Here is a 25,181-nt window from a genome sequence, read left to right as displayed (position 1 = left end):
CTGCTAGGCTCCTCTGTACATGGGATATCCTAGGCAAGAATACTGGAGTGGGTTGCCATTTCCTTCTCCAGGGAATCTTCCCAACCCAGGAACTGAACCCACGTCTCCTGCTTGGCAGGCAGGTTCTTTACCACTGAGCCACCTGGGAAGCCCCAAGCTACCTATACTCTTAAATAAATCCCTTGTTTTATATATTAGTCGGAGGGGATTTTGTTGACTACTATCAAGAATCCTACCTAGAAAAGTCAGCCAAGGGGAAGACCAGACTAGAGGATGAAGAAAGAAGTAGCTTGTCCCCACAGTTGAGGGTTGGGGCAGCATTCCAAGTACAAATATTATCCAGGGCAGCAAAAGTCTACCACGGTAAAGTGTGCATTACCCGTGTACAACATGGGCATTGTTATACGGAGGCTAACCACCTCAGTAACTCCCTAATCTGGGTAAATCTTCATCTCCCCATCGTCTTACCATCGCTAATGATGTGATACACTATTTCCACATGACAGCCGCATTTTTCATCTTAATGTATTTTCTGATAAACTGTCATGTGGATTAGAATTGGGGTGGAGTCATGAATGAAGGGAAACACAGGAGCAAGAATACCCTTTGTCTCTCTGGTATTTTCCAGTTTCACAGTAATACTCCTAATTATGAAACCAAAACTTAACCAAGAAATTGGCTCAAACAACAGCACGTTATATCCCAGAAAATGTGAACAAATTTTCAGAAGGACACAATAAAATCCTGCTCAGTTTCTGAGGCCAAGAACACAGATGGTTCCTGTTACCAGTTCTGTAGTTGAGAATGACAACTGTGTTAAGCTCACCTTTAAAGAGATCAAATGAGATCATCACTCAGGTATTTAGCACAGAGCCTTGGTACGTTGTAAATGTTTAATAAATGTTAACATCTACATTAAACAATAATATATCTTGAGAACCACTTTGGCCCTCAGCTAACACATTAGTAAGGACAAGATAATAAACCAGTTTCAGGTTTGTGTGTGTGCAACTCTAGAGAGTTCTTGGGGACTTAATAGGTGCTCAGGAAATGTCAGTTCTTTCCCTCTCTCCACATGCTCCCCTCTTCTCCCATTCAACTCTGACACCCCAGCCCTTGCTGGATCTCCCATAGTAGACAACAGAGCAGGCGGAGGTCTCCTGGCCGTGACACCGGCCCACTACACAGGCCTGCCTCCTCTTGCCCTTTCACCCACTGCTGGGCCACCCCAACCCCCACCTGCCTAATAGACTCCGTCTCCCACTCCACTCCTGTCCTCCTATATTGACAAATTTGCAGCCAGCAGATTATAGTCACAGTGTGAGGAATCATTACCACCTGCTAATATTTTTATAGAATTTCATAAACTTGGTCATTCATGAATCATTTACAGTACTTTATTCCAATGAAGAGTTCACAAATCACTCAAACACTGGCAAAATGCATAATAATGAGTAATATTTCAGGAGGCTTTGCATTAATATGTCGGCTTCCAATACTTGCAAGAGCTAAATTATTTTGCCAGGTGCCACTTCGGGTCAGAAGCATAGAAAGCCCTATGGGGGCTGCAGCAGTGAGAGTGGGCAGGAGGCAGTGGGCCTTGGGAAAAAATATTAAAAGTATTTAAGAAGAAGTAGATCATTCAGCAAGTCAAGTTCCCTTTAAATACTTGGAGTTCCTGGGAAAGAGGCCTAGGAATTTGCAGACTAGACACCAGAGTCTAGTTGCAGGTAAAAGAAAAGAAGTGATTTTTATAACTGAAAATGCAGGGCTTTGGAGGTGGAGAGAAACAGACAGGGTTCCCAGATTCTGTACACACCAGCTGGGAGACCGCAAAAAAAGTTACTTAACAGTTATTTGCTTATCTGTAAAATGGTGTTAACACCTACTTTTGAAGTCTCTCGTGTGAAATGGATTAAGAGAATGTATATGAGTTGTTTAGCACAATATCAGCTGTGTAGAGTTCAATAAACAGCTTCAGTGATCATACACATCCAGGGACCCAAGGACAAATTTATCCCAGATTATTTCTCATCATGCAGATCTCCAAGGTTTAGTTAATGATGCTTTCTTGTTGGGACGTGTTAGCATCTTGCAAGTAAACAGCATTTACCTTTAAAATGAATGACAACAACAACAGTGAAGCAATTGTAATGGCAATCCAGTCATCCACATGCTCTCTGCTTTTTAAACTTGCAGGAGGGGAAAGTAAAACACGGGAATTGGAGACCTCGGATTCTGCTCTTTGAAGAAGCAGGTTTGTGACCAACCGCAATAACCACCAGGGACATGATGGATCCAACTGCACTAGTAAGACAGTAAATCATTTCTCAATAGCTGCTTGAAATGAACCAGATTTGCAACACTGTTGTGCCCGAAGTGTGTTAAGAAGAGAGGAACCCAGTTCTCATAAAATCCAGAAATAGGAGAGACAGGAAGAGACAGGAAGACAGGAAGAAAACAGGACAAAGTCTGGATTGAAGAGCGAATGGCACTGGGGGGAACCGGGCATTAGAAACTGGGCCATTGCGAGACTGGTGAAGGGAGGCTCAAGCCCAGACCACTGTTCGCCACTAGCACACACGGTCCTGCACAGGAGTAAACCAAGCCACACAATGAACGTGGCACAGCTCCCTGAAGTATCACCTATACACAAACAAAGCCTAGGCATTAAAGTGAGAGCCACGTGAGGGCAGGGAACCCGGCGTGTCTGGTTTCCCATTCCATTCCTCCCCCTGCTGGTCTTCAGTGAAATATATTTAGAATGAATGACTCAATGAATTAGGTCACATGCCGTGGAGTACATTATGAAATTACAAATAAACTCAAGATTATCTAAGAGAAGTTCACAGTTGAGATGAGAAGTCTGGTCCACAACTCACAACTCCAGAGACCATGGAGCTTTCATTCACCTCCTGTGCTTTCCCCATGACTAATTCTCACATATGCTGAGACCATGCTTACTATGTTCCTGGTACTCCTTCAAATGCTTGACATGCATTAACTCCTTCAGCCCCTTCATCCTATGAGATCATTATTATTATTGTTCCCATTTCACAGATGAGAAAATTGAGGCAGATTGTCTGCTCAAGCTCCCATAGCTAGTTGTAAAAACTGTGCTTTAATTCAGCCAACATGGCTACATGCAAAACTATGTTTTTAACTGTTATAGGCTACCTGACCTCACTTTAAGGAAAAATATGAGAATTTCTGTGCCACAGACCAGACTTTATTTTACTAGCTGTTTGCAATTATTAGTTAACAAAAACTAGTAACTTTATCTTTTATAATCATTGAAAGTGCTAGTAACTATCCCCATTTTATGGATGAGAATCACAAGATCAGAGAAGGTAAGTGGGTTGCTCAAGAGCACACAGCTCACTAAGTAGTGATGCTGAGGCTTGAACACTTTTCTGATTCCAGAGCCACTGATTATTTAGATTATCATTTAGATATTATCTAAATATTTAGATATTATCATTTAGATAAAGGATTCCCTGGTGGCTCAGATGGTAAAGCGTCTGTCTGCAATGCAGGAGACCTGGGTTTGATCCCTGGGTTGGGAAGATCCCCTGGAGAAGGAAATGGCAATCCATTCCAGTATTCTTGCCTGGGAAATCCCATGGATGGAGGAGCCTGGTGGGCTACAGTCCATGGGGTCACACAGAACCAAACATGACTGAGCGACTTCACTTTCATCATTTAGATAGAACTAAAAATGAGCTAATTGAAAAAAAAAAGAAAGGTGGGATTTTCATTCAACCCTCCTCTGGATACCCTATGAGCATTAGAAAAGGGCTGTCGTCTCCCTGTGGATGCAGCTCTGAACTCAGTGTGGCTTTTGGAGAATAAGCAGGGGGCTGAGTCAGGCCTTTCTCATCCTTCAGCCATCCCCCTCCCCCTTGTGCAGTGAGACCCTGCACAGCCATACCCGACAGCCCTGCGCTCAGCTTGTGGAAGCCAGAGGAAAGAGACGCCTCATGAATCAAAAATTCTCCTTAAAGAAGTCTCTGACTGGGACCCTTGACAACATCAAAACCAAGCCACCTGACTGACCAAAGGCCACCTTCTCATCACTCCCGATTAGTCCTTGAATGTTGGTGTTCGAGTTTTTCCCGTGGTGACTGCCCTAAGGTATCTTTCCCTCACTGTCCCTGGTGATCAAGGTCACTGCCATCTAAGGAGAATACTCACACTGAGGTGGGCCCTTGTTTATGGAAACCCAGAAATCTCTCTAGGAATGTGGAATGTTGACTTTTTTGAAACCAATTTTGGATCCCAGAAACAACAGCCAGGATCAGTCAGCCAAGCATGCACCTACACTCTCACTCAGCTCTTACTAGCTCCTAAGGGGTCACTTTAAAAGGGGATCGTTCAGCCTCTCATTTACCAATTCTTACTCCTGGCAACCAGCTTTTTCCAGTTTCTCTGATTCATGCTGGTCCTATTTCCAGGCTACAGAACTCTCCCAAGAAGACTTCTGCCCCTTTATTCTTTGTCTTGTACCCCTTCCATCTCCTAGGAAATTCTAGAGCTCAGCTTCCTCCAGGAATCTCTCTTTAATACTTAAAAGAGTGGCAGAAAATGCTATGATGTTTGATTCCTGTGAGGATAGAAGGGAAAACCCACAAGTCTGTTGTCTATGTCAACCTTCTCACAGTTGAAGGCAGGAAACTGATGTTAAAAACTTGTGGAACTTAACAGAAAAATTAAATCATCTTATAGGAAGAAAATGAGTAAGAGCAGCTTTAATTTACTGAGTGCTTGCTAGGTGCTGGGCATCGTGCTAAGAATTTGTAAAGATAATTGTCTTCCATTTCATACAATCCTTAGACATCCTGGTACTATCCCCACTTTGTGGAAGAGAATCACAAGATCCTCAGAGAGGGTGAATGGGTCGCCCAAGATAAAAGCAGCACAGTCAACAGCAGTGCTGAGACCTGAATGGCAATTTGCTGACCCCAGAGCTCTGTATCACTGTGCTATGAAACTATGAAATGTATCATGTCTTGAGTTCTTTGTGTCTGAAAAGTAATAGATATTCCCACGATAGGCAGGGGGAAGAAGAGGGGATTTACCAACAGTCTGCCGCTGGCTTGTCCTGCAGCGGCTGGACACTGACAGCTGCCAGGTCACCTGTGGTCACCGGCAAGTCTGGCTGGACCTGGGAATTTCAGAGGGTGCCAACATTCAATTTCTACAACAACCAGATTCCCCAAGGGTGTACACTGAAGATGCACCAGTCACCCTTTGGTGTCCTCTGACAGATGGTACGCCCTGCAGATGCTCATAGCATCTGCCTTTTGGTGATACTTCTGAGAGGGAGGTCCTCCCAGGACTGGGGACCCTGGACCACACTGCTCAGCATGAGGCTGGATGGGCCTCCCCCCGCCCCCAACTGCCCTATATTTGTCCAGCATTTCGATGCCTCAAGTGCGATCCTCACTGGAAAACCACAGCACTCCTGTTGGTAGGTAGGCAAGTGCTATCTGCATTTTATGGACAAGAACCTGAGTACTGACACCTACATGGTCTTCCCAAGGTCAGTATCTCACTGTAACAGAGGAGGCTACACCCAGGGGATCAATTCCCCAGCCAGAGCACTTGACTGTCCAGTGTAATGTCCCTCCACCCTCTGTCCTTAGGAAAGGAGGGAAGAGGAGGTCATGTTGTTGAGGTGGAATTGGGATGCTCTTACATGGTGTTTTGATGAAGATGAATGCCAAGTCCAGGCCTAGAAACTGGCCCCTCCACCTTCCCCGAATCTAATGCAGGGAGACGCACGTGTGATGGGCAACGGCCTGGAAAGCAGACACTGGTGGCTGGGCCTTGCTCCCAAGTACCTGCTTCCAGCTCAGTGCACTGCATCCTGCTGGAGCCTTCCCTGAAAATGGCTTGGAATTCTGTCTCATTCCTCAAAAAATGGAGCTACTACCCCCAGAGGCTTGGTCCTTAACACAGCTGTGAGAATGGGATTCTTGGGGGTGTGGCAGAGAGGAGATAGGAGGGACCCATAGCCTACGTAAGATTTGATGCTCACCCAATATCTTCATGCAGCTACTTTGCTCTCTGAATCTTGAATGGGTGTCAACTTCTGAAACTATCTTTTACAAATAGGCTTTTGTTTTTCCATATAAAAGCAAAGCAAGTGCATTGTAGAAGAATCAGAAAGAAAAAAACAGAAAATATCAGTAACACCAAATACAGCCACTAAGACTTTGGTTTTCCTCTATCATGCTTCTTCACAAACACGTACCCATCACGATACGTGTAAACACTCCGTCTGTAATGAGGACACCATATGTGCTGGTGTGTCTGTTTCATTCAGTATCTTGAAAATCTCCCATGTAACTAGAACTTCTTCAAAAATATTTTAAACGGTTGTAGAAAGCTTCCTTGCAAAATTGTGCCATAGTTTAACCATTATATATTGCTGAATATTTAGCAACTGTTTCCATTTTAAGGATTTTGTCCTGCTATAACATCATTGTACAAAAAGCTGACTGAATTCCTCCCTATTTCCTTAGGATGGATTTCTCTAAGTAGAATGAGCAGGTCCAAGGGTTTATTCTTTTTACAGCGCTTCATTATCAAGCTGGTTTCTGGAAAACCAACATTAACGTAGAGTTTCTGACCTCCTCTGAGATCCCCCAGGGGCCCCTTCTTGGTTTTTCATGCCCAAAGTTTTACGCAAACCCGGAGGGCTCTGCTGATGAGACAGGGGCCCTCATTGCTGCTTGTCAGGGTTCAATGCCACTCGGCTCCCACAGAGACACACTTAAAGCCGTGCAGCCCCTGGTTGATGAAGCACAGAAATAATGAGCTCAGTGGGAGGAAAGCAGTCTGTGAAAGACACGTCTCCGTGTGGGGGGTGGGCACCAGGGGTACTCACTTGATAGGTAGCGATGGTTTCTCTGTCCAAGTTCCGTGTCACAGAGACACTACCCGTGTTCTCATTGATTCTGAAAATTCCTTTAGGCTCTTGATCCACTCCCTTTCCAGTGAGCCGGAACTTGGACCCTTCCGGTCTGTCACTATCGACTACCTGGTCAGAGAAACAGAGCGACATTTATGATTCTGGCTGGAAAACACGGAGAAAGCACAGTGCTCACACACCGCAGTGACCAGTCCACCAGTCACAGGGGCCAATGCAGAGGCGCTGGATGAACTTGACTACAGCAGCATCACCAAAACTAGGCTCATCGGCTTAACACCTTTCATCCTAACATGAAAATCTGCAGTTTTCAGCTGGGAGAGCATACCAGCCCTGGGGTGACATTTAGTGATGGATCTGGGAGGCAAGTAACTTCATGAACTTCAAGGTTGGACATTTATATTATCTTTAATTCCTAGGAAGCAGACTTTTCCCTAAAGTAAGACCAAATAAGCAATGGAGAACACTGGACAGTGCTATACTAGGCAGGCATCAATCAGGATTCTAGGTGTTTACATGGGTCCAGTCACCAGCAGCACCGCCTACACCCTTGCTTCTACCAGGTATTCAATACCAGGCAGGGTGCTGAGAAGGCATTTTACATGCATTTTTAAAAAAGCTCTGACAACAATGCTGGGGGCAGGGAACATTATTATTCATACTTAATGAATGAAATCAATGAGACTCAGAGAGATTAAGCAAGTTTGCCACAGTCACAGTTATTAAAGAAACAAGGAGGGTATTCAGAAACCATCTTCCATGTCTCTAGAGGCACAGCTCTGCAACATCACTGTGTCTGGATTTACTTCAAGGGAATTCCCTATTGGTAGTCAGCCTTGATTAGACATTTAAAGAATAAATTGAAAAGGTAAAGATATAGGAAGGCAATTCCAGGCAGACAGAGCAACATAGACAGGCAACAGGCAGGTGAGAGAGCTTAGAAAATTCAGAATGGCTTGAGAAGAGGTGAGGTTGAGAGGTATATTAGGAGCCAAACTATGTTGCTTTGTTTTGATGTCATCTGAAAGTATCCAACTAAAGAGAAAACCATTATTTGCATAGGTTAGTTCTAAAGTTCTACCAAGTATTCATGTATATGTAATATCCATTTTCCATCGATATCTGCAAACAAATTTGATTATAACATTTTAAAGGTCACAAACGTAATAGACATTCAGAACATACAGATAAAAGAAAGCTAATACTGATCTGGCTGTCATCAATTTACAACTAAACAGGTACCTATTGGGCTGTGGTCAACTGAGCTTGGAGGGTTTGGGTGGCTGAACCAGAAACGTGCCTTCTAGTGGAATGAGGAAGAGCTGTGGTGGTGGGGGCGGGGGGTGCGTTTCCGGGACCACCATGCCTGCAATTCTGATGGCTGCCACCAGGTGGCAGTGGAGCCTAAGGCAGCATGAGCCTTGTGCTAAGGCTCCTCTGCCAGGACTGGTGGAGTAGGAGCACAGTCCATATGGCAGTACAGGTTTTTCTTTTTTTTTCCCTCTGATTTAAGATATTCTTTATTAAAATACACTGAGTGTTCTGATTAAACATCAATTACCTCTGTTTGCATTTTTTAAATTAACAGAAAATATCATCCAAAGCAAGACTAAAAATAAGGTATGCGATATCTTCTGATGAAAAGAATTTTCACTGTCACTGCTTGACTAGATTTAATCCAAATGACATTATCCCCACTGCTTGGAAGCTCCACGAGGTCAACAGCCTCAGCATATCGGGTTCGCCACTGGATCCCAGTGCCTGGCAAAGTTCCTGGCATACAGTGGAACCAAGGCCAATATCTGTTTAATGAGGAGCTCAGTGATTAGACAAACATATGTCCCCATCCTGGCTCGGCCAATGATCAGCCTGTGGCCTTGAACGTCATCCTTTGCCTCTTTGGCTCTTGATTTCCTTATCTGTAAAATGAGGATAATGCCACTTATTTCCCAGGGTTGGATGAGATAGCATGTGCACAATACACCCCTGGCACATAGAAGGGGCTCAATAAACCAGAGTTAATAATAAGAGTATTAAGATGAGACATGGGTTCGATCACTGATCTGGGGAGATCCTCTGGAGTAGGAGACGGCAACCCACTCCAGTATCCTTGCCTGGAAAATCCTGTTGATGGAGGAGCCTGACAGGCTACAGTCCACGGGGTTGCAAAGAGTTGGAGACGACTAAGGGACTGAACAACGACAAGAAATGATGCTGCTGTTAATAGGTAAGACTGACACCTCCAGGCATAAACACCACTTAGCTACAATACTAAAAAAATCCCTTTCTAAGGGAGCACATTTCCTTTTCAAACACAAAACTCACACAAGTCTCTGGTTGCAGGAGAGAAGTGTTCTGGAGGAAGATTTACTGTGGGAATGGGCCAATTCTGTTTCTTTATCTCTTACATATTTGCCGTCGTTCCCTTCCCCCTCTTACCACTTTGGCCCAAATATGGATTAAAACCTCTTCCTTTTGCTACCCTATACATGAACTGGTCCTCTCCAAAGACTTCTGTTGGAAAAAAAGGCTGGATCTCTTTGCTATCTCCTTTCCAGACTTATTTTAAACACAAAACACTATTAGGAACTCTTAAAAACCTGTTTTCTAGAATGCCAGTAGAGCAAAGTTGGCATTTCTCCAAGTTCCACACTTCCATGAGTTTCAAAGGCACTCCAGGGCTTGGAGAAACCTTGGAGAATAAAGCATGGAAGTGGGTGTCATTCTCCAGGGAAAATTCTCTGGGCTCAATTTAGATTTAGGAACTACCCACCAGCTCTCCGGCTTCTTAGTCCCCAGCTGGGGCTTCAGAGAGACCCTGGCCCACTCCAGCCTGAGCTAGAGAGATAGGAGATATGCAGTGGCCACAAAGAAGGCCTCAGCCACACACCAAAGCAAGTCAGGTGGGTTTCCAGACGACCTTTATTATACTAGGTAAACTCCTAAGATTTGTCCAAGTGCTACTGCAGGGCTGTGGTCCCCAAGGCTGTGGTCCTTTTCCTGGTGTTTAAAGTGATGGAATGTAAGAAATCCAGTGCATTCCTGCCCAGAACAATCCTGCCATGAGTCTCTGCTCCTGCAGCAGCTGTTAACACCCATTATACCACATAGGAGGGCTTCACAATTAGCTGGTCTTTCCTATTATTTTCTGTAATTCAACACTTCTTTTCACAGTGGGATTTCTTTTTTCCCCTTATTCTCTGAGTTGGAATGAAAAAAATAGCTAGTGATGAGAAAGAACTTGGACCCTGGGTGCCAACTCTCTGAGAAGCGTGTGTAAATAGCACACAGGTCCTGCTGCATACCTGGGCAAAGCCACTTCCCTGGCAGCAGCAGGGGTTGCTGGCATGCCAGCTGTACTGGGAGTAGGGGGCATGGCTCAGGCGGGACCAGAGTCCTCTGCACCCTGCGAGGGGCAGGAAATGCAGGGCCTTGGAGCAGCCAGTGCTGCTTGCTCTGAGTTTCAAAGGGCATCCTCATTGCCTACTTCCTACAGAGCGTGGCACATTACAAAGCCAGAGCCCCCTAGGAAGCGCATTCCCACATCCATTCTCTGCTGCAAGGGGCCAATGATACCAAGTCGTATGTGTTTTAAAGATACTCTGTGAATGTATATACACATTTATGTACTCATAGACTATATAGCAATTTTGAATATTTTTACATTGAGAGGATCATTTTGTATCAGTTCAGTTCAGTCGCTCAGTTGCATCCCTTTGCGACCCCATGGACTGCAGCCCGCCAGGCCTCCCTGTCCATCACCAACTCCCGGAGTTTATTCAAATTCACATCCATTGAGTCGGTGATGCCATCCAGGCATCTCACCCTCTGTCATTCCCTTCTCCTCCCACCTTCAGTCTTTCCCGCCATCAGGGTCTTTTCCAATGAGTCAGTTCTTCCCATCAGGTGGCCAAAGTATTGGAGTTTCACTTCAGCATCAGTCCTCCCAATGAATATTCAGGACTGATTTCCTTTAGGATGGACTGGTTGGATCTCCTAGCTGTCCAACGGACTCTCAAGAGTCTTCTCCAACACCACAGTTCAAAAGCATCAATTCTTTGGCGCTTAGCTTTCTTTATAGTCCAACTCTCATATCCATACATGACCACGGGAAAAATAATAGCCTTGACTAGATGGACCTTTGTTGGCCAAGTAATGTCTCTGCTTTTCAATATGCTATCTAGGTTGGTCATAACTTTTCTTCCAAAGAGGAAGTGTCTTTTAATTTCATGGCTGCAGTCACCATCTGCAGTGATTTTGGAGCCCAGAAAAATAAAGTCTGTGACTGTTTTCACTGTTTCCCCATCTATTTGCCATGAAGTGATGGGACCGAATGCCATGATCTTAGTTTTCTGAATGTTGAGAACCCCATGAACAGTATCATTTTGTATAGTATTTTATAATTTTTATATTCAGTGTGGTTGGAGGTTATACAAAATATGCAATACTTTATATGTATTATTACATTTGTATGATATAAATATATTTTGTACTTCATAGATAGACAGACACAGACTTTGGGGGGAAGAATAACTTTCCATTTATAGAAACACTGCCTAGATACCATAGAGCTCCCACATACTTTTCATCAATTTCTCCTAATATTCACATCTTTCATAACCATGGAACTTGGTCACAACTGAGAAATTAACATTGACATGTGACTCTTAACTAACCAACCTCCAGATTTTATGTATTCAGATTTCACCACACCAATTTTTCTCCTTCTGTCATTTTTCTGACCCCAAAATCTAACCTGGAACCCTATTACTTTTAGTCAGTGTGTTTGCCTCCCTACGGGTTCAGACATTTCCTTAATTATGCTGACATCAGTTCCCCCCACTATGGAAAACATATTTGATATATCAAAATGCCATAGTCACCAAGTTCTATATATTCTTTTTAAGACCTTCTAGCCCTGCCCCCCTGCCCGTCTCCAGTACCTGTAATTTAACTCAGATCCTCACTAAGGTTTTTGACTGTTTTGTTAGGGCCAAGAATGGTGCATGGTACACAGTAAGCTTTCACTAAATATTTGCTTTAAGTAAATGAATATTATGGTAGTCTCCTAACAGGCCTCTATGTTTCTGATTTTCTCTTTTCCCTTCCTGTCCTAATTGCAACCAGAATGGTCATTGCAAAATGCAAACACAAATATGGCCAAAGCAGTTTCCAGATTAAGACTTTCGCTGGTTCCCCATTGCTCCCAAGTTAATTAGCTCAGGGCCCTCCTTGATGCGCCTCCACCTGCTTCTTCAGTTCTCTCTCTTGCCACCACCAACTGTGAGCCACAAGCTTTCTGAATTTTGCCCACTTTCTCTGGACCTGGGTTGGTCGGACTCCTATCTTTCACCCTGTCTGCTGGAGTCCCTCCTGGTCTTCCTGGACTCAGCCCGCTCACTGGAGCTTCTCCTGACCCTCTGCCCCACTCCAAGGAGGCAGCCTCATCTTCTGGTCCCAGCCCTGCTCGCCACTGGGGTCCGTTAAGGCACAGAGAGTAGATGGCCCCTGGGTTGGGGGTGGTAATTGTCCCTTGGGCTATTTATTTCTTATTCTTTTAATATTTCCTGGGTTTGGAACATAGAAGACACTTGACTAAAGCTTTGAAAAAAATTACAACTTTGTTTGCATGTTTTATATGATCATAAAATGCTTCATAAACTCATAAATTAAAATCTATTGTACTAACTTTTTTGTATGTGTGAAAATGTGGTCACTTTGTCTATGTAATATCAGTATCTTCTCATTTCTCTTTTTCCAAGCCCTCAGGCAGTGGTAACGCCCAGGAATCATTAAGGGACCGAGGACACTTCCCCATCCTAATAACCTGCAAAGGGCCAACCTTGTGTGAAGACCCTCTGAGCAAACACTGCTCATGGTGTGAAGTGGCTCCAGCACAGATACCCCAGCGCTTCTTCACTGTCACAGCCAGCTAAATGGATGCTCTAATCCTACGTATGTAGAAAATCAGGAGATACTTATTTTCAAAGGATAGAAGACTCTACATATATAAGCAATATGGTCAAAAGGATAAAAAACTAGAAAATAATCAGACCCCTCACCCACAAATTTTCAAAGGGAAATGAATCACATGTGAACAGTATAGGTCTTTGGGAGATAGAGTTAATAGGGTAATTTTTTTTTTTCCTTCACTTTAGGATACTTTTGACTTCATAAGATGAACCTATATTACTTGCTATACAGTAAAAAATTAACCCAAAAACAAAACAACTTTTTTTAAACATGTAAGACTAATCACTGGAGCTTGGGATATATACTAATTTAGAAGATGTTTTCTGCTCCATATTAAGTAGGAAAAAACCTCATGTATGGCCTTTACCTATAGTTATTAGAAGACATTTGTTTTGTCCAGTAGGTTGGTTCTCTAAGGTGATTTGTAAGCAGCAATTAATTCTCTACTGTGGTTTAGTCCTTGACATGCCTTTGAACTTGAAGATACTTAGCCATTCAGCAATCCAGGCAGCTGTTAGATCCATGCCCTTCTCTCACTCTCACGCTGCTCAATGAGTTTCAACCATTAGGTCATAAATCAACAAGGGGAACTAAGGCAAACCCAAAGCCAAGAGTTCCAAAATCCCTGGTGGAGAATCACAGAACCCACGCTCTGGCCATCCACCGAGGCAGGATGAGAAGCAGAGACCCGCAGCACAGACCAGAGGTTCTTGTACCAGCAGGCTGTGCTCACCACCAAATTCAAATGGCTTGTGCCCTCCCACGGAGGGGGTTAAAGGTATGGGCAGGACGGAACACTCAGGAAGGAAAAACAAACCCCAGTAACACAGCATGAGGGGAAATCTGAACCCACTACCCTGACCATTTATCAGCACTGTCACTGCAGCAGCTTTGATATCCTTCTTTTTTAAGAAAGGATTTCAGATTAGGCCTAAAGTCAGCTTAATCCACTGAGTTCCACAGAATTCAGTGTTAACTGGAGAAGGGGGTAGGTGAGCTTTATTTTCTGATAGTTACAATCTTTTGGTTACTGTCTATAGTCCATAGAAAAATTTTTAAGGAGAATATTTCTTAATTTACAAGTATTTCCCACATTTTAATTTTTTACTTCCACCTTACCAGAGAATAATGTGGTTTATGAAACTTCTACTCTTGAAGATTTTAAAAAATTTTTTCACAGCCAAGTACAATGTCATCTTTGCTAAACAATCCGCTGATGCATAGAAAGAATGACTATTCTGCAGCATTATTCATGGTAGCCAAAAAGTGGAAGGAAACCACGTGTCCACCAATGGACAAATGGATGAATAAAATGTGGAACATCCATAAAATGGAATATCATTACTCAAACTTAAAAATGAGGAGAATTCTAACACATGCTACCATGTGGATAAAACTTGAAGACATTATGTTAAGTGAAATAATTCAGCCACAAGAGGACCAATATTATATGTATATTTAAATATACATATTTACATGCATAACTGGCACAATGCTGCTCTCACTGAGGGAACTCGGTTTATATTTGTTAATATATTCCAAACTGATAGCACCACTCACTCACCTTGATGGTCTGTTTCTCTGCCGTGATTTTTTTTTTAATTAATTTTTATTGGAGTATTTCCATGACTTTTAATAAGATGCTTCCTTATTGATTACAATTTCCTTTATTACCTCCCTACCTTCTTTCCTTCTATTCACAATATTTATTGACCATTCATGAGTTCCAGAGTGTTTAAGGGTCATAGTTCAATAATCTATGAAGCCCACATTATGCAATATGGGAGATTTGCTAAAAGAAGCCACAGCAGATCAGAGAAAGCAGAAGTCATCTTTGGGTCACTGGGTCACTGTGCCTTGTCTGGGCCCAAAGTCCATTCACTACCCATCAGTATCACACTTCCACGTCTCTTTATTGTCCAAGAGAATAACTGGGATCCTTATATGTCCCTTTCTGAATTTCTGGTTTCTTAGTGCAGACTATGAGTTTCACCCCCTGCTCATTGGGCCCCTTGACTTTGCCTCCTGTGGTTCTACCAAAAATCAAGATGTCCCACACTGCCTTTCCTCCAAAATCAAGATGGTCCTGGAACCTCTGGTGAGAAATCTAGATTTTCTATACCTGCTGTCTCTTTATTTACGAATCAGATTTATAGTAGTGGGGAGTAGTCACCAAGGCTCTTCCTAAATAATCTGCTCCTCTTCTGGGCACATAGTAGGACTATACTTTTGCAGTCAACTAAAGGCGATTGGGGCCACAGGACTTGCTTTAGCCAATGAAGTGAGAGTGAAAGTTACCAAAACACCAGTGCATGTGCCCAATTCACAGTAGAGGCCAAACAATACCAAAACGTCAGAGTCTGGAACAGAGAAATGTTTACTGCAGGACTCTGCAGGGAAACAGGTGGCTCATACCTTAAAAACCCCAAACTGCCTGAAAACTGTCAGCAAAGCCCTTTTATAGCAAAGGTGAGGGTGGGGCATGGTTATTTGTTGCAAACATGTTGGTGTCAGATCTTTTGTTTTTTCTTTTTTAAATTTATTTTTTAGTTAGTGGAAAATTGCTTTACAATGTTGTGTTGGTTTCTGCCATACAACAATGAGAATCATGGTCAGGTAACAACAGTCCTCTAAACTCCCACCAAAACAAATGGTATTCTCTGTGCTGATAAGTACAGGCCAGGTCCCTCAGCACAACTTTCACCCTCCAAGGTCTAGGCCTGGCTGAGAAGAGGGGGTCCCTGAAGGCACTGGTTACCCTGCCCCAAATCATAGGCCCAGCACCCAGTCTGGGTCTTCCTGCCAGCGCCCAGGCCTGGCTGAAGAGGCAGATCTCAGCTGGCAGCTCCCTCAGGGCCAGGTCCCCAGACCTGCCGAGCCACCATTGCTGAGGAGCCAGGTGCCCAGGACGCAATTGGCCTCAGGCTCCTCACACCACCCAGTGGGGGCTGGTCCCAGAGATGGCCGCTGCCATTAGGTCACTGAGGCGGGAATGGGGGAGAGGGTCATCGCCACCTCAAGGCTTGGACCCGGTCATCGGGCAGCCTTGGTGAGGGCTCTGAACTCCTGCGGGACACAGCCCCCGGTCTGTTCCCTGGGCCCCCAACTCACCCGCTGTGCGAGGCTGGGATCCGCCTCTCACCTCACTCTTTGTCTGAGGACCACCACTCTGATAACCTTTGACTGAATGTTCCACTAACGGTCGCTCACTGACAATTGCTGGCTTGGGGGAGGAGCCTATTGCAGCACCGACCAATGGCTGAGCGACCATTAATCCTCTTGAGGTAACCATTGGCTGGTAATGGGCTGAGAGGTAATGGTGCATGCAGCAACAGCAGTGCTAACGGCTGCGCAAGGCGTATTACCACTTCATAGCCTAACTTACCCTGACTAAAGCACAGAGTGCTTAGGACAAGCGGGTTTGCAGCTCGGAGCTCACTAACCATGTGGACATACAGGGAGTCGCGTGGTCTCTCAGCCTCCTGCCCTTCCTCTGCCAAATGGGGGAAACCATGCTTATTCTACAAGGGTTATGGTGGATAAGGGTCTGAGAGATATGACAGGCTTAAATACATAAACATGTTCAAGGCTGTAAGGCCATTGTTCATTTTATGATTATTAAATGGTGGTAATGATGGTGACTATGACAGGCAACTGTTTATTGATCGCTAACACTCCACCACACACTGGTCTAAGTAACTTACACACATTAATCATTTAATCCTTACAACAACTCTGTGGGATAGGTAGTGGTGGTAATCCCCACTTTACAGAGAAAGAAACCGAATCACACAGACCTCGCCAAAGTCAGCGAGATAATGGCCTTGCATTTGAACCCAAGTATCTTGAGTCTGTGGCTTTAACCCCGACTCCACACATGGCCGACTGGTCAGAGTGCTGGGTGGTGTGCGCGGGCACAGGAGCATCCGAACCTGGCACTGCCGAAGGTGCTCCTGGTCTGGACTCCTGCTGACATACCCACCCCTGAAGACTAGGAGCACAGATATTCATCTCAGGTCTCTGTCAAAGGCAGAGCCAAGATTAAGGGCTTCTAAGTCTCAATTCCCAGATTTATACTTACCCATGGGGTCACCTGTTCCCTCTGTACATCAAATTCCTGGCAGGAACATGCTCAGAGTTTTGTCATAGTAATGCTGCAATTTGGGGGGTTTGCATGCATTCTGCCATCTAAAAGGATAATACATTAATCATGCCCTTGGGTACTCTTGAAATACACACTCGTAATCTCTTACTAACTTGCCGAACTTTCCTTCCTGGCCACTGCTCTGCTCCTCTCCCTTCCATCAGCTTAGATTTTTATGGTTCCCAAAGAAATATTAAACCAAATATTTATGCACTCATCTGAACCACAGTTCAGAGAAAGCAATGTAACAAAATCAGCATTATGAACCTGGAGCTAGTCCCATTTGGAAGTAATAAACAGGAATAATTGAACAATTTCTCCCTGGAAACATGTGTTGGCTGCCCTTTCACTGAGGATTTCAACGCTTATTCTTATTATTCTTATAATTCAGGGAAAATTTTAATGTTAAATCTGATGCTTGGAAACACAAGCAGTGTCAAACATAAATATACAATTTCAATCATTTTCAACTGAAAGCCTGACATTCTATTCGGCTTTGCATGAGCTTCAGTTAGAAGAACCTGTGCAAACCGAGCTTTCAAGTGTCCCATTCTCTGAAGCAGCTACTCTTGCCCACAATAGGATCACACCTGACTAAAATCTTTCAAGGCCATCCCCCCACACACCATTACTTTCAGGAAAAATTTAGGCTCCCCCAGAAATGCATTCAAGACTGTTTATAGCCTGTTCCCTGCCTTTGTCTTCAGCCTCAAGTGTCACTGTGTCTGTACACATCTCCTCTGCTGCCATTTCCCCAAATTGCCAGGCTTGAAATTACCCATTTCAGCCCTGGGCTTGCCTCTTCTAACCCACAGGCTCCTGTACAAAAGCAGAGCCTGGACAAACACATCATCTCTTTCTTGATCCTGGGGTTGGGACAGGAAGAGATGGAGTCAGTTGGCTGAGGGCTGTGGACCCTTAATGTCTTGTCAGCTTGAAAGCTGAGTCTATGTTTTAGGGAGACCCAATTGGGCCAGAAGTGCAGACCTTGACAAAGAAAACAATCCACTTGGGAAATTAAAAAAGAGAGTAGTGAATAATTTTGTGTATGTGAAGCCAGTTCAGGCTCAAGCATGGTATGTGTTACCACCCTGCATCTGGTGAACAACCCACTTCAGCATGACTTAATCTGATGCCTCAGCCTTGGTCTCCAAATTACACTGGCAGACGGAACTATCACAGTCCCTTTTCCCAGTGGTGGCTGGTGAATGGCTGTAATTCACCAGGACCCTACCAAATGGAAATTGTATGACTTATTCCATCATTGTCTCTCAATTCTTTAATTACATTCATCTCTTCAGAGAAGACTTCCGTGACCACCTTATTAAAAAAGAAAGAAAAACAGTGGCTCCTCCCAACATCATCCTCTATAACCATTTTGGTTTTCTTCACAGAATCATCACCTGACATAGTTATCTGTTTGTTATATTTCTTTACCATTAAAATATATGCTCCATGGTATCTGGGGTTTCTGTTTGTTGTTGTGAACAGTGCATGGTGAATAATAGACACTTAATTACTTACTAATAAATTAAGAAGTTATGTAAAGGGAAGATGAATGAGAGAGAAATGGTCAGAGAAAAAATAAAATTCTAAAAGATCATAAATCAGTGAACTTGCACAGCTACCCTGGTTTCAAAATGGCTTATCAGTTTCTGGTCAAGGACCGTCTTTGCTCCTGGGCTTGGGTTCTGAGGGGTGCTCTGGTATCCTCCAAATAAAGTCATCTCCTAATTAAATCATCCCAATGAGACATCCGAATTTAAAAATAGAGCAGTGTGCTCTCTAAACACAGGCCCATGGATGTGATGAGATCAACTTAGGTAAACATCTTTCTTCTTATGGAGCTTCCAACTGCATAAAGTATGGATTTTCCAAAGGAAGTCCAACAAGGAGAGGACCATACAAGCTGAGTCACTGAAGACTCTGGCAAAGCATTGTAGAAGATCACAAGCAATGGGAAAATCTTGGTGGGGTTGTGAGAGTGGGCTTCAGGCTCCTCTCAAGTCATGATAACAAATCCTCTAAACAGCCATGGGTCAACATAACTCCCCAGTAACTTCCCTGTGGGTGATGACCCCTAAGCAGATGATGCTGTAGAGTGTCCATCTGAGGGATACATGTGAGGAAGCGACCCGCGAGGAAGTACATTTTTGAGAGAGAAGCCAGGTGGTCTGTTCTCTAGAAGATGAACAAGGTGGAGCCCCTTAAGTGACTAGAATGTAGGAAGATGGGGGTGGGAAGCACAGTTTGGGGTATCATCTAAATACCTGCAGAAAAAGAGATTGGCTTCATTCTGTTGTTTTTGAAAGAGTCAAGATACAGAACAGACAGATTTCAGCTCAAAAGAAGGAACATGTCCAGAGTTTAAAGAGCTTAAGCTGATGGCATGGGCAGCCTGGTGATGGAGAAGGCTGCCATTGGTGCGTTCAAGCTCACACCTCATCTGGTGGATAAGGTAGAGGGTGACCAATATCAGATAGACTCTGAGGTGCTTTCTTACTTACAGCTGCTGCGATTCCTTGAGTTTGAACCCAGAGCAGCTCTGAGCGTGTGTGGATCAGCACTCTGTGAGGTAGGCAAGAGATGAGGTGCTGTCCAGGGATCTCTGTTTAAACTGAGCTCAGCTACTCTCTAGACAGTGTATTAAAAAACAGAGATATCACTTTACTGACAAAGGTCCATATAGTCAAAACTATGGTTTTTCCAGTAGTCATGTATGGATGTGAGAGTTGGACCACAAAGAAGGTTGAGCACTGAAGAATTAGTGCTTTTGAATTGTGGTGCTGAAGAAGACTCTTGAGAGTCCCTTGGACAACAAGGAGATCAAATCAGTCAATCATAAAGGCAATCAACCCTGAATATTCATTGGAAGGACTGATGTTGAAGCTGATACCCCAATACTTTGGCCATCTGATGTGAAGAGCCAACTCATTTGAAAAGACCCTGATGCTGGGAAAGATTGAGGGCAGGACGAGAAGGGGACAATAGAGGATGAGACGGTTAGATAGCATCACCAACTCAATGGACGTGAATTTGAGCAAACTGTGGGAGAGAGTGGAGGACAGAGGAGCCTGGTTTGCTGCAGTCCATAGGGTTGCAAAGAGTCATACGTGACTTAGCGACTGAACAACAACAGCCACTCTCTCTCCATCAAGTAGGCAAGGATTCTGTTTCACTCCCCATGCCTCCATTTCTCTAGGTGCTGCATGGTATGTATCATTTCCCCTCTGTGGTTCGATGGCTCTAACATGTCCTTGGGTTTTGACCTTAAGCAAATCTTTTCACCCATCTTTTCCCTCCTAGATAACTGAGGACAAGAGACCCACGCCCCTGAGGTTCTGGTGAGTAGAGTACAGTGGCTGGCACACACCAGGCATTCAATCAATGCCAATGATTCTCTTCTGAACACATCTAGCCACAACACCATGTCAGTATCAGGAATGACTTTTAATAATTATAAATTACTAATTTTAATAATTACATGCATTTTTAAAAACCTTTGAGTTGGTTTCCTAGGTAATAGCTGCCTTCATTTGAGATCTTAAAATGCCAGGTACCACACTAGAGCTTTATGTGCATTCTGCCAGGAAGTTAACTATTATTTCTATTTTATAGATGGGGAAAGAGAGACTTAGTAAGGTGAAGTCATCTGTCCAACTGGATTACACAGCTGGCGTGGGGACAGGGTGGGATGGGGACACTTCTGAGACCAGCTTAGCCAAACCAGAACTCCAGGTGTGGGTCTGACGCCAACTCCTGGCTGCTGGGTTCCCCATGGCTCAGCCAGATGCCTCCACAAGGAGTGAGGCTGGTTGTTCTGAGGCCGGGGCTGGATCATGACGGGGCTGGCTGGGCCTTCTTTGTGGGGCTCCTGTTCAACAGACCAGCCGGCTCAGACCCCACACAGCGTGGCACAGCGGGTTCTCCCTGTTACAGGGCCCAGGGCCCCAGCCCATATGTGCAGATGCACATGCTACAAGATGGAAAATGAATGCCCGCACAGTCCTGGGGCTTTCTGACTTGAAGCCAAACAAATTTACTCAGGCTCATTTGTCAGCTGCCTTAACCCACCTCCCTCCTATCCTAGCTTGTCCCGCCTTCCAAGTTCCTTAGTTGGTACAAGCTTATCACAAAAGTAAATCAAAATGTTCTCAAGAGGAGAAGAAAAGATAGAAGCAAAAAATGCAACATCCCCAAAAGAGAAATATTTTTTATAGTTCCACAACTCTAGCAATTCTGTCTTTAAAAAAAAAATCCATTATTTAATTTTAGTACCATGGAGGTGCTAGTGATGAATAATGGCTCCTCTTCTACCTTCTAGTATTTCTAAAATATTAATACTGGTTGGATACCTCTCCTAAGGGGAAGCAGGAGTTGAATCTTTTATAGGCTCCTGAGCCCTATTCACACACTATGCATTTATTCCATTACTACCAATCATACGCTCTGGGCTTTTCAAATTATATCTGCACCAAAGGATGGAGACCACACAGTAGGTGGAAAGGGTAAAATGTGTTGCTAAATAGTCCCTTTCTCATTATTTTCTTCGTCTAAGTCTTTACTCTTTCATTATCCATCGAGACATACCTCTTGACTACACTAGACTTGGGCTGTGAATCATGAATAGAATCTGCAGCGAGGCATCCAACTTCATAGCTGCTTCCCCTTACATCAGATGCCCATCAAAGCTAACGACAGTTCATTTCATCTGTAGCTGCAAATTGTCCATGTGAAGCTTTGGACACTGAGCCTCAACCTATTTGCTCTTAAGCGTGTCAAGATTTGGTGTCTGAGTGTGTGGCTCGTACACATAGTGTATGTATGTGTGCCTTGCCTATCTTTATACTCAGGGTCAAAGAGAAGAAGAAATAAGGAGCTTGTTTCAGAATACACTAAACACTACTGTAAATTGCTGTATTAGCAAATGAACTTTTTTTAAAAGAAAAATCAGGTTTGTTTTATTCCTCTTTATAAAACGAATACATGTACACTAAGAAAAAGTTGGAAAGAAAAGCCAAGGTAAAAGGTAAAAACCAAGGCAAAGGAAAAAGAGATATTTGATGATGATATCCCTCTTAGTACTTACAAACATTTTACCATTATAAATTAGTCTTTTAAATGCACACAATTGCATAAATATATTTTACTGATTTTTTTAAAAATTTTGGGATAATTATAGATTCACATGCAGTTGCAAGAAATACTCTTTACCCCTTTCCCCCCAAAGGTACCATTTCATAAAACTATCATACAATCGCACAATCAGGATACTGACACTGACGCAACTCAGTGATCTTATCAGAGCTCCGTTTTATTTGTGTGTCTGTGTGTTCATTTAGTTCTGTGTCACTTTTGTCACACGTGTAGGCACATGTATCTGTCACCACCATTAAGCTACAGAACAGCTCCATCACCTGGGGATCAAGTTGCTGTTTATAAACATGCTCACCTCTCTCCCATATATCACTTCTCCCCCATATCCAGAGATCCTACAACCACTAACCTGTTCTCAGTTTCCATAATTCTGTCATTTAGGAAATATCATACTCAGCATGATTCTCTGGAGATGCTTCCAGTCGTTGTGTATCAGTAATTCATTAACTTTATTGCTGAGCAGGGTTCCGTGGATCAATGTAGAGACCGTAGTTTAACCATTCACCTGTTGAAGGATGTCTGGGTTGCTTGCAGTTTTTGGCAATTATGAACAAAGCTACTATCAGGTGCTATAAACATATATAGACATGTTTTCACAGGAACCCGAGCATTCATTTCTCTGGGATAACCATCCAGGAGTGCAACCATTGTGTCTTACGGTCACTGCATGTCTTACAGAAAACTGTCAAGCTGGTTTCCAGAGTGGCTGCACTACTTCACATCCCCACCAGCCACGTCTGAAGGATCCGGTTTCTTGCATCCTCACCAGCAATTGTTGTAGTTACTAATTTTTTTTTAATCCATTCTAGAAGATGTGTACTGACAGCTTATCATGGCTTTAATTTGTATTTCCCTCATGGATAATGAGGTAGAATGTCCTTCCCTGTGCTTATTTGCCATCTGTATATCCTCTCTGGTAGAATGTCTGTTAATACTTTTTGCCCATTTTCTAATTAGGTTGATTGGGACTTGGCTGTTGAATTTTGAAAGTTCTTTGTATATTCTAGATGCTAATCCTTTGTAAGATATGCAATTTGTAGCTATTTTCTTTTATAGTGTGTCTTTTCATCCTTTTCAAAGAACTTTTCATAGGCCAGAAGTTTAATATTTTGATAACTGCAATCACATAAAACTAACCAAAACTAACCATGTTCACAGCCTTGTCTAACTCAATGAATCCATGAGCCATGCCATGTAGGGCCACCCAAGACAGAAGGGATATGGTGGAGGGTTCTGACAAAATGTGGTCCACTGGAGAAGGGAATGGCAAACCACTTCAGTATTCTTGCCTTGAGAGCCCCGTGAACAATATGAAAAGGCAAAAAGATAGGATACTGAAAGAGGAACTCCCCAGGTCAGTAGGTGGCCAATATGCTACTGGAGAAGAGTAGAGAAATAACTCCAGAAAGAATGAAAAGATGGAGCCAAAGCAAAACAATGCCCAGTTGTGGATGTGACTGGTGATGGAAGTAAAGTCCAATGCTGTAAAGAGCAATATTGCATAGGAACCTGGAATGTTAGGTCCATGAATCAAGGCAAGTTGGAAGTGGTCAAACAGGAGATGGTAAGAGTGAACATCGGCATTTTAGGAATCAGCAAACTAAAATGGACTGAAATGGGTGAATTTAATTCAGATGACCATTATATCTACAACTGTGGGAAAGAATCCTTTAGAAGAAATGGAGTAGCCATCATAGTCAACAAAAGAGTCCAAAATGCAGTACTTGGATGCAATCTCAAAAATGACAGAATGATCTCTGTTCATTATCAAAGCAATCCATTCAATATCACAGTAATCCAAGTCTATGCCCTGACCAGTAATGCTGTAGAAGCTGAAGTTCTATGAAGCTGAATGGTTCTATGAAGACCTACAAGATCTTCAAGAACTAACACCCAAAAAAGATGTCCTTTTCATTATAGAGGACTGGAATGCAAATGGAAGTAAAGAAATACCTGGAGTAATGGGCAAATATGGCCTTGGAGTACAAAGTGAAGCAGAGCAAAGGCTAACAGAGTTTTGCCAAGAGACTGCACTGGTCATAGCAAACATCCTCTTCCAAATATACCAGAGAAGACTTTACACATGGACATCACCAGGTGGTCAATACTGAAATCAGATTATATTCTTTGCAGCCAAAGATGGAGAAGCTCTATACAGTTAGCAAAAACAAGACCAGGAGCTGACTGTGGCTCAGATCATGAACTCCTTATTGAAAATTTCAGCCTTAAGTTGAAGAAAGTATGGAAAACCACTAGACCATTCAGGTTTGACCTAAATCAAATCCCTTATGATTATACAGTAGAAGTGATAAATAGATTCAAGGGATTAGAACTTATAGACAGAGTGCCTGAAGAACTATGGATGGAGGTTTGTGAACATTGTATAGGAGGCAGTGATCAAGACCATCCCCAAGAAAAAGAAATGCAAAAAGGCAAAATGGTTGTCTGAGGAGGCCTTACAGCTATGAAAAGAAGAGAAGTGAAAGGCAAAGGAAAAAATGAAAGATATACCCATTTGAATGCAGAGTTTCAAAGAATAGCAAGGAGAGATAAGAAAGCCATCCCCAGTGATCAGTGCAAAGAAACAGAGGAAAACAATAGAATGGTATGGACCTAACAGAAGCAGAAGATATTAAGAAGAGGTGGCAAGAATATAGAAGACTATACCTGTGACTGTATAAATCATAACAAACTGTGGGAAATTCTTCAAGAGATGGGAATACCAGACCACCTGACCTGCCTCCTGAGGAATCTGTATGCAGGTCAAGAAGCAACAGTTAGAACTGGACATGGAACAACAGACTGGTTCCAAATAGGAAAAGGAGTACGTCAAGGCTGTATATTGTCACCCTGCTTATTTAACTTATATGCAGAGTACATCATGTGAAATTCCAGGCTGGATGAAGCACAAGCTGGAATCAAGAGTGCTGGAAGAAATATTAATAACATCAGATATGCAGATGACACCACCCT

General features: G+C 43.3%; 1 protein-coding gene across 3 annotated transcripts in view; it reads right to left on the bottom strand.

Annotated features, from left to right (window-relative positions):
- Nucleotides 1–25,181, bottom strand: part of CDH13 (cadherin 13) — a 1,016,104-nt gene that overhangs the window by 465,099 nt on the left and 525,824 nt on the right. For 2 of the 3 annotated variants that reach the window (NM_001035277.2, XM_059876634.1), the window contains exon 5: nucleotides 6,893–7,045. In NM_001035277.2, the coding sequence (NP_001030354.1) occupies nucleotides 6,893–7,045 (153 nt within the window). Of the gene's footprint in view, nucleotides 1–6,892; nucleotides 7,046–16,018; nucleotides 16,119–25,181 lie in introns of those variants that run through there. The other variant, XM_024978135.2, reaches the window with a different exon arrangement.

Source organism: Bos taurus, chromosome 18 (assembly GCF_002263795.3).
Source record: "Bos taurus isolate L1 Dominette 01449 registration number 42190680 breed Hereford chromosome 18, ARS-UCD2.0, whole genome shotgun sequence".
In the NCBI taxonomy this organism is placed as follows: domain Eukaryota; kingdom Metazoa; phylum Chordata; class Mammalia; order Artiodactyla; family Bovidae; genus Bos; species Bos taurus.
This window is presented reverse-complemented; position numbering and strand designations above follow the sequence as displayed.